General features: G+C 37.0%; 1 protein-coding gene across 1 annotated transcript; it reads left to right on the top strand.

Moving 5' to 3' along the window:
• The first annotated feature begins 9,398 nt into the window (after positions 1-9,398).
• On the top strand, positions 9,399-14,829 carry LOC119513157 (keratin, type I cytoskeletal 25). The gene is made up of 8 exons (XM_037808118.1): positions 9,399-9,827; positions 10,136-10,218; positions 10,630-10,786; positions 12,958-13,119; positions 13,206-13,331; positions 13,677-13,894; positions 14,254-14,321; positions 14,616-14,829. The coding sequence occupies exons 1-8, from the start codon at positions 9,399-9,401 to the stop codon at positions 14,723-14,725; spliced, it is 1,353 nt and encodes a 450-aa protein (XP_037664046.1). The 3' UTR covers positions 14,726-14,829.
• The last annotated feature ends 504 nt before the right edge of the window (positions 14,830-15,333 follow it).

Raw genomic sequence — 15,333 nt, 5'->3', positions numbered from 1 at the left:
ATGCATGCAATAGAATACTGAGCAGCTGCAAGAAGGCATGAAGTTGTGAGACACGCAACTAGGTGAATGGATCTTGAGGACAGCATTTTGAGTGAAATGCACCAAAAGCAAAAAGACAAACATTATAATGCCTCACTAATATGGACTAACTATAATGTGTAAATTCTGAGAATTTAATCTTAGAGCAAATATTATCATGGAAACACTTATTGTAAAGGCCCCTAGGTTGTAAGTTCTTACAACAGTCACATCTATTCTTAAGTTGTAATGGTTATCTCTAAATTCCAAGACGCTGAGCTCTTTGTGTATAATCTTGTCGGTCTCCAGAACTTTGGGTATCTCTGTGACACCTGAGACTCAGAACTAGAATTTGGCAGCTATGAATGTCAGTATTATCTGACTTCAATTAGAGATGTGAATGAAGCAGATCTGGTTAGGACTAAAGCAAATCAAGCCAAAGGATAAAGGACAATATGACATGTTTTAAAACCTCAAGTTCTATGTGAGACCAAGGGAGGAGACGTTTATTTTGTGCAGGATATATATTTTCTGTAACACACTAAATAATTTAACTTGTACGGTCAGTTTATTCAAACACCATAATTACATGGAACTTACAATAGGAAGTGAGATCCAGGAGGTTTGTACAAGTTAGTGTGAAACCCAATACATCCCAAAGTAATTTGGGTAGAAAATAAAAATGCATTTGCATGGCCCCCAGGAGGAACTCGGGGAAAATGCAGAAATATTAAACTTCCCCACCTGGGGAATTACTGATATTCTCACAAGCATTGAGGACTACCAATTTAGTAGGCCAAGCCCTCAAACTTGGTTCTTGCCCTTATGAAGCTCGTTACTACAAAGGAGAGGTTAAGCCTACTCATAATTGTGCCTAAGAGTCTCCCCCACAGAACCTCTTTCGTTACTCAGATATGGCCTCTCTCCCTAAGCCAACTCGGCAGGTGGACTTGCTGCCCTCCCCTCTACGTGCGACATGACTTGCAAAGGTGTAAATCTCCCTGGCAACACAGGACATGACTCCCGGGGATGAGCCTGGACCCAGCATCATGGATTGAGATAGTCTTCTTGACCAAAAGGGGGAAGTGAAATGAAACAAAATAAAGCTTCAGTGGCTGAGAGATTTCAAATGAAGTCGTGAGGTCATTCTGGAGGGTATTCTTATGCACTATATAGATATCCCTTTGTAGTTTTTAGTGTATTGGAATAGCAAGAAGGGGAAATACCTGAAACTGTTGAACTGCAACCCAATAGCCTTGATTCTTGAAGAAGACTACATAAATATGTAGCTTACATGGTGTGACTGCGTGATTATGAAAACCCTGCAGCTCATACTCCTTTTATCCAGTGTATAGACAGATAAGTAGAAAAATGGGGACAAAAATTAAATGAAAAATAGGGTGGGATGGGAGGGATGGGATATTTTAGGTGTTCTTTTTTACTTTCATTTTTATTCCTTTTTTTTTTGGAGTAATGAAAATGTTGAAAAATTGATTGTGGTGATGAATGCACAACTATATGATGGTACTGTGAACAACTGATTGTACACTGTAGATGATTATATGGTATGTGAATATACACTGATTTAAAAAAAGAAAAAAAGAATATACATGTAAGATTCAAACTGGCACATTTTTCTTACTTATCCTTTAATAAAATTTGTATTCTACATCAAAGTTAAAAAAAAAATACTAGCAAATCAAATTCAAAAACACATTAAAAGAATTACATACCAAGATCAAGGGGGATTTATCCCAGGTAGGCAAGGTAGTTCAACATAAGGAAATCAATTAATATAATACCACATTAATAGAACAAAGAGGAAAAAAAACAAATGATCATCTTAATTGATGTAGAAAATGCATTTGACAAAATCCGGCTCCTCTTCTTGATAAAAACACTTAGAAATATAGGAATAGAAGGAAAGTTCCTCAACATGATAAAGAGCATATATGAAAAACCCACTGCTAACATCATCCTCAATAGTGAAAAATTGAAAGCTTCCCCTATAAGATCAGGAACAAGATGAGGATACCTGTCATCACTGTTATTGAACATTGTACTGGAAGCTCTAGCCAGAGCAATTGGGCAGGAAAAAGAAATAAAACGCATCCAAATAAGAAAGGAAGAAGTAAAACTTTCTCCATTTGCAGATGACAGTACCTTACATATAGAAAATTCTTTAAAGTTCACAATAAAGCTAGTAGAGTTAATAAACTAATTAAGCAAAGCAATGGGATACAAGATCAACTTGCAAAACAAAGTACTGTTTTTCTATACACTAGTAATAAACAACCTGAAGAGGAATCCAGAAAAAAAAATTCCATTTACAATAACAACTAAAAGAACAAATTTACCCAAGGATATAAAGGACTTATGCACAAAAAAACTAAAAAGCATTGCTAAAAGAAATCAAAGAACACCTAATTAAATGGATTAGGAGACTAAATATTGTTAAGATGTCAATTCAACCCAAAGCTATTTACAGATTCAGTGCAATTGCACTCAAAATTCCAACAGCTGTTTTGCACAAATGGAAAAGCCAATCATCAAATTCATATTGAAGGATAAGGGGTCTTGAATAGCCAAAACCATCTTGAAAAAAGAAGAAAAAACATTGAAAGACTCACACATCCTGATTACAAAGCTACAGTAACCAAAACAACATGGTACTGACACAAAGACAGTCAAATATACCAGTGGAATTTAACTGAGAGTTCAGAAAGAAACCCTCGCACCTCTAGCCAATTGATTTTTTTTCTCACTATTTTTTTAAATTAAATTCAGTTTTATTGCGATATATTCACATACCATACAATCATCCATGGTGTACAATCAACTATTCACAGTACCATCACATAGCTGTGTCTTCATCACCCCAATCTATTTTTGACCACTTTCCTTACACCAGGAAGAATCAGGATAAGTATAAGAAATAAAACTTAAAAAGAACACCAAATCATCCCCCCACCCACCCTATTTATCATTCGGTCTTTGTCCCCATTCTTCTACTCATCCATCCATACACTAGATAAAAGGAAAGCGATCCACAAGGTTTTCACAATCACACTGTCACCCCTTGTAAGCTACACTGTTATACAATCATCTTCAAGAGTCAAGGTTACTGAGTTGGAGTTTGCTAATTTCAGGTATTTACTTCTAGTTATTCCAATACATTAAAATCTAAAAAGTGTTATCTATATAGTGCATAAGAGTGTCCACCAGAGTGACCTCTCAACTCCATTTGAAATCTCTCAGCCTCTGAAGCTTTATTTTGTTTCATTTCAAATCCCCCTTTTGGTCAAGAAGATGCTCTCAATCCCACGATGCCAGGTCCAGATTCATCCCCTGGAGTCACATCCCATGTTGCCAGGGAGATTTCCACCCCTGGGAGTCAGGTCCCACATGGGGGGGCAGGTGTCAGAAAGATCACCTGCCGAGATGGCTTAGCTAGACAGAGAGGGCCACACCTGAGCCACAAAGAGGCACTCAGGGAGACACTTAGGTACAATTATAAGCATTTCCCTGTTACGCTGTGCTCTAAAATTCAATTTGGAGTTTACACATTGTAGTTAATCCATATTGGTGTGGCATTATAGTGTTTGCCTTGTTTCTGGTGTACTTCACTCAAAATACTGTCTACAGGATCCATTCACCTCGTTGCATGCCTCACAGCTTCACTCCTTCTCATAGTTGCTCAATATTCCATTGTATACATACACCACAGTTTACCATTCTGTTCCTCAGTCAGTATACCCTTAGGCAAATCATGAATACTACCTCCATAAACACCAGTGTGCAAATGTCCATTCATGTCTCTGCTCTCAGATCTTCCAAGTACATACCCCATGAGGTCGCAGGACCTTATGGCCCCCACATACTTAGCTTCTTGTGGAACCACCACACTGACCTCCAGAAAGGCTACACCATTCTGCCTCCTCATCAACAATAAATGGGCACAGCCCTCTCTCCGTGTTTTCTCCAGAACTTTTACCCATATTTATATTTTTTCCAAGAATTTTATAGAAATATATTCACATACCATACAATTATCCACAGTGTACAGTCAGTTGTTCATGGTATCATCAAATAGTTGTACATTTATCATCATAGTCAACACTTGAACATATTGATTGCTTATGAAAAAGTTTTGGGTTTTTTTGGCAAATAATAAAAAAGATAATAAAAAGAAAAAGAAAATGTCATACAATACAGTATAATAGTAAGGACAGAAAACAACACGACTACCGGGAATCCCATATCCCTCCCTTATATCCCCCTCTCATACACATTTAACTTTGGTATATTGCCTTTGTTACATTTATTGGAAGCATATTACAATGTTACTGTTGACCATAGACTCCAGTTTGCTTTGATTATGTTTATTCCCAAATACCATCCCTTTTTCAACATTCTGCATGGTGACAACCATTTGTTCTCCCACATGTAAAAACATTTTTATATTTGCACATTTAGCAACAGTCACTTGACCAATTGATTTTTGACAAGAGTGTCAAGCCCACTCAATAGGAAAAGAATAGTATCTTCAACAAATGGTGCCGGGAAAACAGAATATCCGTATGCAAAAGAATGAATGTGGACTCCTACTTCACACCATATCCAAAAATTAACCCAACTTGGATCAAATACCTAAATATAAGGACCACTTACTATAAAACTCCTAGAAGAAAATACAGGGAAGCATCTTCAGGACCTTGTGTTAGGCAATGGTTTCTTACATTTTACACCAGGAGTATGAGCAACAAAAGAAAAAAATTGATGGGATTTCATCAAAATTTAAAACTTTTATGCATCAAAGGATTTCATCATAAAAGTAAAAAGACAACCAATAAAATGGGAAAATATTTTGGAAACCACATATCTGATAAGGGTTTAATATCCAGAATATATAAAGAAATCCTATAACTCAACAACAAAAAGACAAACAGCCTAATTTTTAAAAGGGCAAAAGACTCAGACATTTCTCCAAAGAGAATATACAAATAGCCAATAAGCACATGATAAAATGTTCAATATCACTAGCCATTAGGGAAATGCAAATCAAAACCACAATGAGATATCATTTCACACTTACTAGAATGAATGGCTGCTATTCAAAAAATGGAAAATAACAAGTGTTTGGAGAGGATGTGGAAAAACAGAATCATTCACTCATCGCTGGTGGACTCTGAAATGGTACAACCACTGTAGAAAACAGTTTGGTAGTTCCTCAGAAAGTCATGTATAGAATTACCATATGACCCACAATCCCACTTCTAAGTATATATCCAAAAGAATTGAAAGCAGGAACTCAAACAGATATTTGCACACTGACGTTCATAGCAGCATTCTTCACAATTGCCGAAAGATAGAAGCAACCCAAGTGTTCAGCAACCGATGAATGGATAAACAAAATGTGGAATATACGTACAGTGAAATATTAGTCAACCATAAAAAGGAATGAAGTTCTGATACATACGACAACATGGATGAACCTTGAAGACATCATGTTAAATGGAACAAGCCAATCACAAAAGGACAAATATTGTATGATTTCATTAATATAAAATAATTAGAATAAGCAAATTCTTAGAGTCTGAAACTAGGATACAGTTACCAGGGGCCAGGATGGGGCTATGTAATGAGGAGTTAATGCTTCATTGGCATAGAGCTTGTGTTTGAGGTAACAGAAAAGATTTGGTAATGGATGGCAGTAATGGTGGCACAATATTGTGAATGTAATTAACACCACTGAATTGTATATTCGAATGTGGTTAAAAAGGGAAATAATACGTTGCATATTATGTTACCAGAATAAAAAATTTAAAAAAACCATGTAACTGTTAAACACAAACAATGAGCCTGAAGGACTGTGGACTACAGTTAATAGTATAATTATAATAATACAGTTTCATCAATTGTAACAAAGATATCACACCAATTCAAAGTGTTAGTAGTAGGGAAAACTGTGTATGAGGGTGGGTAAATGGGAACTCTGTATTTTCTGTACGCTTTTTCTGTGAAACCACTACTTCTCTAATAAAATTTTTAAAACTGTATGCTAGAAGGGTGAATTTTACTAAATGTTTATTAAGCCTCTATAAACCTGACTAAAAATAATAGCCAAAGAAGTTTAAGGAATCTCTCCTAGAGAAAAAAAATGTGAACATGTTCAGAATTATTAATAATACTAAAAATACTGGAAACAATCTGAAAGTCTCTAAATAGGATAACGGTTTAAAGAATTACTTAGGATTAGGTTTGACCATGAGTAACAGTAACAAAATAGCAGGGCTCTTCATAAAATAGAAAATCCGGAGGTAGATTATTCAGGGCTGGGACAGTAGCTTTGCTCCAGGGCATCCTCAGGGGCTCTGATTCCTTTCAGCTTTCCATTCTGCCATACTTGGATATGGCCCTTGTGCTTGTGGTCTACAATAAAGCTCCAGCCATCATACCCAGCCATAACACTCACCTGAGAAGTGTGGGAAAAGGGAGAAGATGGGACAGAGTCTTGAGTCAGCTTCCCCTTAGACGAAGTTTTCATTACATGCTACATAACACTTCTGCCTACATCAGATTGGCCAGAACTTAATTGCATGGCCACAGACACCTGCAAGGAGTGCTGGAAAAAGCAGCCCTTATTCCGGGCAGCTATTATGCAGCTAAAAACTGGGGGTCAACCAACAATGTCTGCCACATTAGGCAGCTACTGACAGAAAGCACTTTAAGGCATGTTATAAGATAAGCAAACAAGTTACACAGCAGTGCATATAATACAGGCAATTCATGAATGGCATACTAAGTATGCAAAAAGAAAAGCATCTGAAAGGGTACAAACATTCTTCTACATAACTGCAACACAAGCATTAAAATTAGGAAATCTATTTTACCATCCAATCTTCAGAACCTATTCAAGTTACAATAACTGTCCCATTCAGAATCACTGCATTGCACTTGATTACCAGGACTCTTAAGTCCGTCTAGTCTGGAACAGTTCCTTAGTTTTTCCTTGATGTTCATGACAGTTACATTTAGAATGTTTCCCAATTTGTTTTTAACTGGTGTTTCCTCATGAATTGATTCAGGCTTTGCATCTTTGGTAAGAATATCACAGACACGGTGTGTTCTTCTCATCGCAACCTGTCAGGTGGTTTATAATTCATTTTGTCCCATTTTGATAAGGTTAACATTGATCCCTTGATTACAGTGGTATCTGCCAAGCTTCTCCCCTGTAAAGTTGCTCTCTTCCCTTTTATAATTAATAAATATTTTGTAGGGGGGCACATTGAGACTACGCAAAGATTCTATTCCTCATCAATCTTTATTCATTTATTTATGTCACTATGGAGTCATTGGATTCCCATTTTACTAAACAGATCATAACCCATCACTATCATTATTATTTTGATGCTCAAATTATCTCAGATTTAGCTAATAGGAGCCCTTTCAAGCTGGCTTCTGGGCCCTTTCTACATGTTTCCATCATTCCTCAAGCACTTCCTTACTTTTTGACACAATAAGCTCACTCCAGCCTTATCTTATACTTTCTCTGCATCAGCCATTTCTCCAAGGGGCTTTGGTTACTTTTAGCGGAGAATGGTATTTAGAAAACAAGAACTGGGTTCTAGGCATGCTCATTGCTATTGGGCTGTCACTGTTCTCGGGCACTCAGTGGGCAGAGCTAAGGACATAAGGTTATAAAGAGAGATTAGAAAAATAGATGGTGGGTAGATAGGTAGGTAGGTAGAATAGATTGATCTTAACACATTTACATTCATTGATATATAAATATATAAAGAGATAGATTCATACCTTTAAATCTATACTTATTTTTGTATCTACATCTACATATAGATACATATAAACCATAACTTCATAACAATAATCTAATTGCTATCCAATATCTCAGGGTTCATTCTAGTTTTCTCTCTTTTCATATCTGTAACTCCTTTTTCTGACAGTGAGAAATCTGGCTCCTATTATCTTTAATATAGTTACTTTTTGGCTTAATCCCCTTTTATGTTACTGATCTCCAATGCAAACACCCTCTCCACCATGCACAGACTCTGACTGCACTCTCCATGGATGCCCTTTTCATCCTACGTGGGCTTCAACAACCTATGCAGGGATACTGCAGCTATACCCCCTCTACCCAGCATGAACACCTACCTTACTTAGCCCCTTTAATAGTTTTTGGACTGAATAGTTTGGGAAGGGAGGAAGAGAAGATAAAAAGAAAGACAAAAGATCATGTCTTAATCATCATTACAACCCAAGTGGCTCAATATCTAGTATGTAGGATTAGTCAACTGAATGAATCCACTACTACAGTGTAAGCCCAATGAGTCCAAGGCTTTGTTTGATCCATAGCTGTATTCCAAGTGCCCAGAACAGTGACTGGCACATATTAGGTGTTAAATATTTGTTGAATGAATGAATCAGTATGCTCACAATTGCATTACATCATAAATATGTATGGAAATTTTAGCTGAAGGCAATTGCCAGATTTTTCAAAAATTTCCATAATGTTTAGGGTTTTCAATAAACATATGTGAATCCACACCCAGTAAATAGTTAATTTACTGTTGACTCTCACTTGAGCTAAACCTCAATGAAGCAAAGAAAGACTTAATATTTCCTTCCAAGTTTGCTTCAAATTTTGCAGGGTCAGGAAATGAGTTAATGTCCTTCTAACTCCCACAAAACATAACAGCAATTAGGGGTGTGTCTCTAATTAACAAAGAGGATGAGAAGACAACTCTCCCCAGATGTAAATGTCAACAAAATATGATGCACATGTCAGCCCAAATGGAAATTAATTTCCCATTGGTAACAGGGGCAAGAGAAAAGAAAAAAAAAAATGGTGCTTGAAGGACCAGGTTTGGAAAAGAATTATTATACATCTCTCTACCTCCATGGAAAGAATTGTGAAAATAAAAGCAGAAAACATCTCAGAAACATCAAAATCTGCCTTGACATAATAGCCCAAAAGCACGATGCCAATTTTTTATTCCGTAGTGGACTGATGAGCTTTATCTTCTAAGGATGGGTATGAAGAGTGACTCACTAACAATTTTAAAATATAATAATAAACCTGACATTGCTCCACCCAGACCCATTTCTCAGATAACAACCAACCTGAGGGCAACTACCCTCCTACAGAATGAACCCAGCAAAGTTGGTTACTAATTAGGAAAAACCACCCAATTATGCTAACTTGCTGAGGCTGGCAAGCCATGTTTTAATCTAGGTAGGCAGAATTTCAATCAGAACACCCCTGGGAACTGTCTATAAAAAGACAAACAGAAGAGATGAAAGGAGAAGGCATGCAGTCTGACTTCCACAAGTACAGCTCTGCAACACATTGCCCGGATAACATGTCTCTGCGACTTTCCAGCGGATCCAGGAGACCCTGTGCCCGTCCTACCACAGGATCGCTCAGGCTCTCTAGCGGGGGAGCCGGCTTTGGGGCTGGAAATGCTTGCGGCATACCTGGAATTGGAAGTGGCTTCTCTTACACCTTCGGTGGCAGCTCAGCAGGAGGAAATGTAGGGGGAAGCAATTCCTGTGCTGGCTTTACTGTGAACGAAGGGGGCCTCCTTTCCGGCAATGAGAAGGTGACTATGCAGAACCTCAACGACCGCCTGGCGTCCTACCTGGAGAATGTGCGAGCACTAGAAGAGGCCAACGCCGACCTGGAGCAGAAGATCAAGGGGTGGTATGAGAAATTTGGGCCTGGTTCTTGCCGTGGTCTTGATCATGACTATAGTAGATATTTCCCAATAATTGATGATCTTAAAAGTCAGGTAAGAAAGTACACTTGGCAATCATTTTTTATGCATTTTTATTTCTAAATTTCCTTTTCCTTTCTTCAGTTCCTTCCCTTAATTCTATAAACATTTATCATCATGAATTTTTAAAGGAAATTTCAATTTAGCATTGGAAATAAGCATTAAGTAGATTTGGTTGGTTGACATTATGATAAAAATGTCACTGATTATCTAGTAACTATATTAGTTTTTGTTATTTTCATTTTCTAATCTTAAAAAATCCCTTTTTGTTTTTTAGTGGTTGTGATAAATTGCCTTTTAAAAGTCAAATTTCTCATTTCTAGATCGTTGCTTCCGCAACCAGCAATGCTAACACTGCTCTACAGATTGATAATGCCAGGCTGACAGCTGATGATTTCAAATTCAAGTAAGTAGATTCGGAGTGAAAAGAATTCATAGTGACTAATGCAAAGCAGTAAATTGAATGCATATTTTTATCTTTCCATTAAATATTTCCAACTCTTATTCTAGAATTATAATAAAACACTTGGATTTAAAATAAATACATTATTACTTGTTTATATATTGGCTATTAAATAAAAGATGTGAACTGATATGTACTAGTGCCCAATACTCTAGTTCTTTTTTCTGTCAAAGAATTTTTTCAAAATAAAACAGAAATAATAATTATACAATAAACTTTGGAAATGTCTCTTTGTAGCCAAATCTGCCACTTTAAAATCACAGAATTCTTTCACTTGGTCATTGACCCTTTTTTTTTAGGGGGGGAGGGTGACTATTTCTCCAACCAACTGGAAAATCATTAACACTCTTTAAGGTATGAAAATGAGCTGGCTCTTCATCAGAGTGTGGAGGCCGATGTCAATGGATTACGCAGAGTTCTGGATGAAATAACCCTGGGCAAAACGGACCTGGAGATTCATTATGAAACCCTGAATGAGGAGATAACTTACATCAAAAGGAACCATAAAGAGGTAAGAGCCGACTGTCTACACTTCTCTATCCGTCTACAGACACTGTCGACCTGACAGGAGATAATGTACTAATGTACTTGCCCTCTTACATAGGAAGTTGGTTCTAAGGACCCATTGTCAGACAAGAATGCTGAAAATCATTGCCAGGCAGGAATGAAGACTGAGATGTCTTTAGAAATGGGAAAGTTTTTGTACTGATCCAACCTTGCTCTCTCATCAAGTTTCCCATGGGAACAAAAAGGAATCATGTTTTCCAGAACAACCAGGACCATAAGAGCAGTTTTCGCTATGTAATTATAGCTAAATTAAAATGGCCCACTTAGGAGATTATATCTAATTAGACAAAATAAATATACTTTAAAGACATCCTAAGAAAGCTAGATGTGAATTTCTATATAACAATCCCACATTTAAAACACTAAAACAGTTAATTAATACACATATTATGTATATATACTTAATATTAATACATATTCTTAATAGATGTGGCTATAAAAATGACTCTGAAATTAAATTTTACCAGAATTTAAACTTCCAAATAAATATCATGCTTCCAAAATGGCCACTTCTGGAAGCTAGATTCGAAATCAGATCATACAGCCTCTGCTCCAAATACATCTTTGGGAATGCTTTCAGAACCACTGTTTTCTAAAGGGGAGAAAAATCTTTATGCTTTGAAAATGAATTTCATATTTTTAAACAGAAAAAAGACTTCCGCAGTCAAGCCAAATGCTTAAAACATGAGATGAAGCTTAGGGTGCTACTTGATTAGTCATGAGGCTGTCTTACAAAAACACTACATCATTTATACCAATGTAACAGGTTCTTTGTAATGGTACTAACCCATGGGAGTTTTTGATGAATTGAAGCAATTGATTTTTTTAATGCCTAACTTACAGGCAAAACTATTTGCATCCTTTTTATCTTCCTCTTTCTTCTCCTGTCGGAGCTGGGGAAGTTTTCACTAAATCTTCAGAAGTAAAAAACCACATCTAGAGATAAAGAAGGTATAGAGGCCAACCACCTGGGAGGAAAGAATGCTAGAATGACTGGAGGGTTTGGTGCCAAGAGGGAAGAGAGGGGCTCGGTTACCTTCTTTGGGACCAGTCCAGGGCCTGGCGTGTGGGAGGAGGGTTTCTGCAGCAGAGACCTAACTTGATCTGCTTTATTTCACTTTTAGCAGTGATGGTTGCCACTCACACTTTTATAACTGACTCACTGCAACCCAACAGCACATACTTCAGACAGAAAAATGTATAGACTTTGACTGCAAAATAGATTCCAACTTATACGATGGTAATAACTATAATAAATGGCATCTATTTAGCATTTATATGCCAGGCAGTATTGCTAGGTCTTACTAGCAGTAGCTATTTTTAAGTCTTTCTACAATTCAGAGAATAGGTTTTTATTATCCTCAATTTTCAGATAAGAAAATGGAGACTTAAAGAGGATAAGGAAATTTGACAAGTTCACACAGCCACTACCAGCCAGAATCAGATTTCACGTGGAAATCTGTCTGACTCCAAAGTCTGTCGTGACCTTATAATGGCCTTATGTAAGCCTGATAGACAGCTGGGATTCTTTAGAGGGTGATGTTCTTTCCTAGGGATCGGGGAGGGGGATAAATATACATATTTTAGCCATTTCAATTGTTAAGAAATATTGTAATTAAGCCCTTAAATAATGTTCATATTGTCTGTATCCAGGATGTAGCTGAGTTGAGAACACACTAAAGCTGGTCTCTAAGTAGAATGAAAACCAGTCCACAAAAGTGCAGACATTTAGGCTACAAATGAATAGAATGAGAGGATGGAGGACAACAAATTTGAAATATTTTAAGGACAGGACTTTCATTTGGAAAATGACTTGAGAATTTTTCTGGGTAGCAAAACTAAAACCATGAATAGGAGTTATCAGAGCAAAAATTTGGCTTACCATAGGAAGAGTTCTGAAAAAAAATTCTTCAAAATGAAACAAGCTACTTCATGAGATAGTGAGTTCACCATCATAGAAAGTCATATCAACTGACCAGGGAACATATAAAGCAGAGAGAGTCATTGCACAGCTGGGAAATAGGAGAAGATGAACTCTAAGAATCCTTCCAATGCTAAGCTTCTAGACTCTCTGTGGGATTTCTGCACAGCTGAAATGAACATGTCTGCATCTAGGAAATGAAGGCTCTGCAATGCGCAGCGGGAGGCAACGTGAACGTGGAGATGAACGCAGCCCCCGGGGTGGACCTCACGATTCTGCTGAACAACATGAGAGCCGAGTACGAAGGCCTGGCTGAGCAGAACCGCAGGAATGTCGAGGCCTGGTTTAACGAAAAGGTGAACCTAGTCAAGAAAACAATCCCTCAGCCGTTTTAGTGATGCTCAGAAAACTAAGATTTGCTGCCTAACTGATCTCATTTCAGAGTGCTTCGCTGCAGCAGCAAATCTCTGAGGATGCTGGAGCCACAACCTCAGCCAGGAATGAGCTGACGGAAATGAAGCGCACTCTTCAAACCCTGGAGATTGAACTTCAGTCTCTCTTAGCCACGGTATAAAAGTACAATTTCTTATCATCTCCTGGGTTATTAATTTAAACATGCATCAGTTGGTTTCAAAGTCCTTAAAAGTTTTGAAAATATGTCCATATATATTTTTATGAAATTTACTTAAAGCACAGGGAAAGATAACTAAAACAGTAATAATGTCGACATCTTTAGGTCTATTCTGCCAAACAGATTTTTTTCATTTTAAGCAGCTTCATGAAATCACCTTAACTGTGTGTCAATAGGAAATCTAAAACAATTATAGGCAAAGTTAACAAAAAGATCCTACATCAATGCAGATTTCTGCTGCTCTGTATATCTATCTTGGTTCTCTTTACTGCTTCCTAACAGAAACACTCCCTGGAGTGCTCCTTGACGGAGACCGAAGGCAACTACTGTGAGCAGCTCGCACAGATCCAGGCTCAGATCGGGGCCCTGGAAGAGCAGCTGCACCAGGTCAGAACCGAGACCGAGGGCCAGAAACTCGAGTACGAGCAGCTGCTGGACATCAAGGTCCACCTGGAGAAGGAGATCGAGACCTACTGCCGCCTGTTAGGTGGAGATGATGGGTAGGTAAAATAATTTACAGGGAAAATGTGATACACTAAAATCCTGCTTGAAACTTAGATCCCTGGAAATGTATGTGAATAATGAGACTGCATTCATGGATGCTAGATATGAAATGTGATACTCTATTGTCAAGATACAAATTAAGAACATCTTGTAAAAACAAAATGAGACAAACCAGTATTTAGAGTATGAGCATTTAAAATATCACTTCTTGATGCTAAAGCAGAGTAGTTTCAACTGTGCAAACCAAAGAGTATATTCTCAAAAGCTAAAGAAAATGTAATAGCAAATCTAGGATTGAAGGAATTCTCTCTAAATCACACTTTTTTATGATGTCTTCAACAATATATGCTCACAGGGCTTGCAAGTCTGGTGGTTACAAGTCTAAAGATTATGGATCTGGAAATGTGGGAAATCAAATCAAAGGTAATTAGAATGAAATTCAATTTTTATTCTAAACTATTTCATTCTCAATGTATATCTATTAGATAGTATGCTAAATGTCTAACATCAAGGATGTGTGCTAATTTGTAACAAAGTAACATGCTACCATGTTTTTAGCTAACCGAGAAATCAAAATTCACCAATATTGATTCTAAGTGTTTGTGCTTACTGCATAGTCAGTCTTATTAAAAAATCCTATTAATCCTTTCATTGATATAATTTCTTATTCATCTTTCTCCAACCCTCTAAAGTCTCCTCTTAAATTTTAATTTTTAGATTCAGCCAAAGCTATAGTGGTTAAAAAAGTTCTTGAGGAGGTAGACCAACGCAGCAAAATACTTACCACCAGGCTCCACTCCCTGGAAGAGAAATCTCCAAACAATTAATTTGAGACATACAGAGGTCATACACCAAATGACCTCAGAGAAGAGAAGGCATTATAAATCTGTCCAAAAACATGAGCAAGTCTAAGGAAAAAGTCTGTCCTGTGTCTTTCCGCTACTGAACTATAATCTCTTTCTGGGCAATTGATAGCAGTATCTCCCCATTCGTCTGGAAGAACATCACATAAAATATGATGACTCATATGATTACCCTACAGAAATCTGTTGTCAATTCTTCATATTCAATAAACCTTCTTCCTTTAGCAAGTTATCACAAGTGGTGTTGTCTTATTTTTAAAATGTTGATGTTAGCACATAAATATAAATACTTAACTTTTAATTCATATGAAAACTTTAAAAAAATTAAGAGGCTTTCTCCTAAGATTATCATAAGGCTTACCCAATAATTCAAAATGAGACAAATTCAGAAGGAATAAAAACACTTCCACTCAAATCCCCAATGTGCCATTCTTTGACATAAAAACAAGGTTTATTCCCTTTCATAATAGCTAAAATGCATACACTTCAGGTTCTTCCTCTATAAAATGTGGATAATAATAGTATTTATCTCAAATGGTTATAATAAAAATCAAATAAGCAAATTCTTATCA

Source organism: Choloepus didactylus, chromosome 18 (genome assembly GCF_015220235.1).
Source record: "Choloepus didactylus isolate mChoDid1 chromosome 18, mChoDid1.pri, whole genome shotgun sequence".
In the NCBI taxonomy this organism is placed as follows: Eukaryota; Metazoa; Chordata; class Mammalia; order Pilosa; family Megalonychidae; genus Choloepus; species Choloepus didactylus.
Note: the sequence above shows the minus strand (reverse complement) of the source record. Positions and strands in the feature narration are given on the sequence as shown.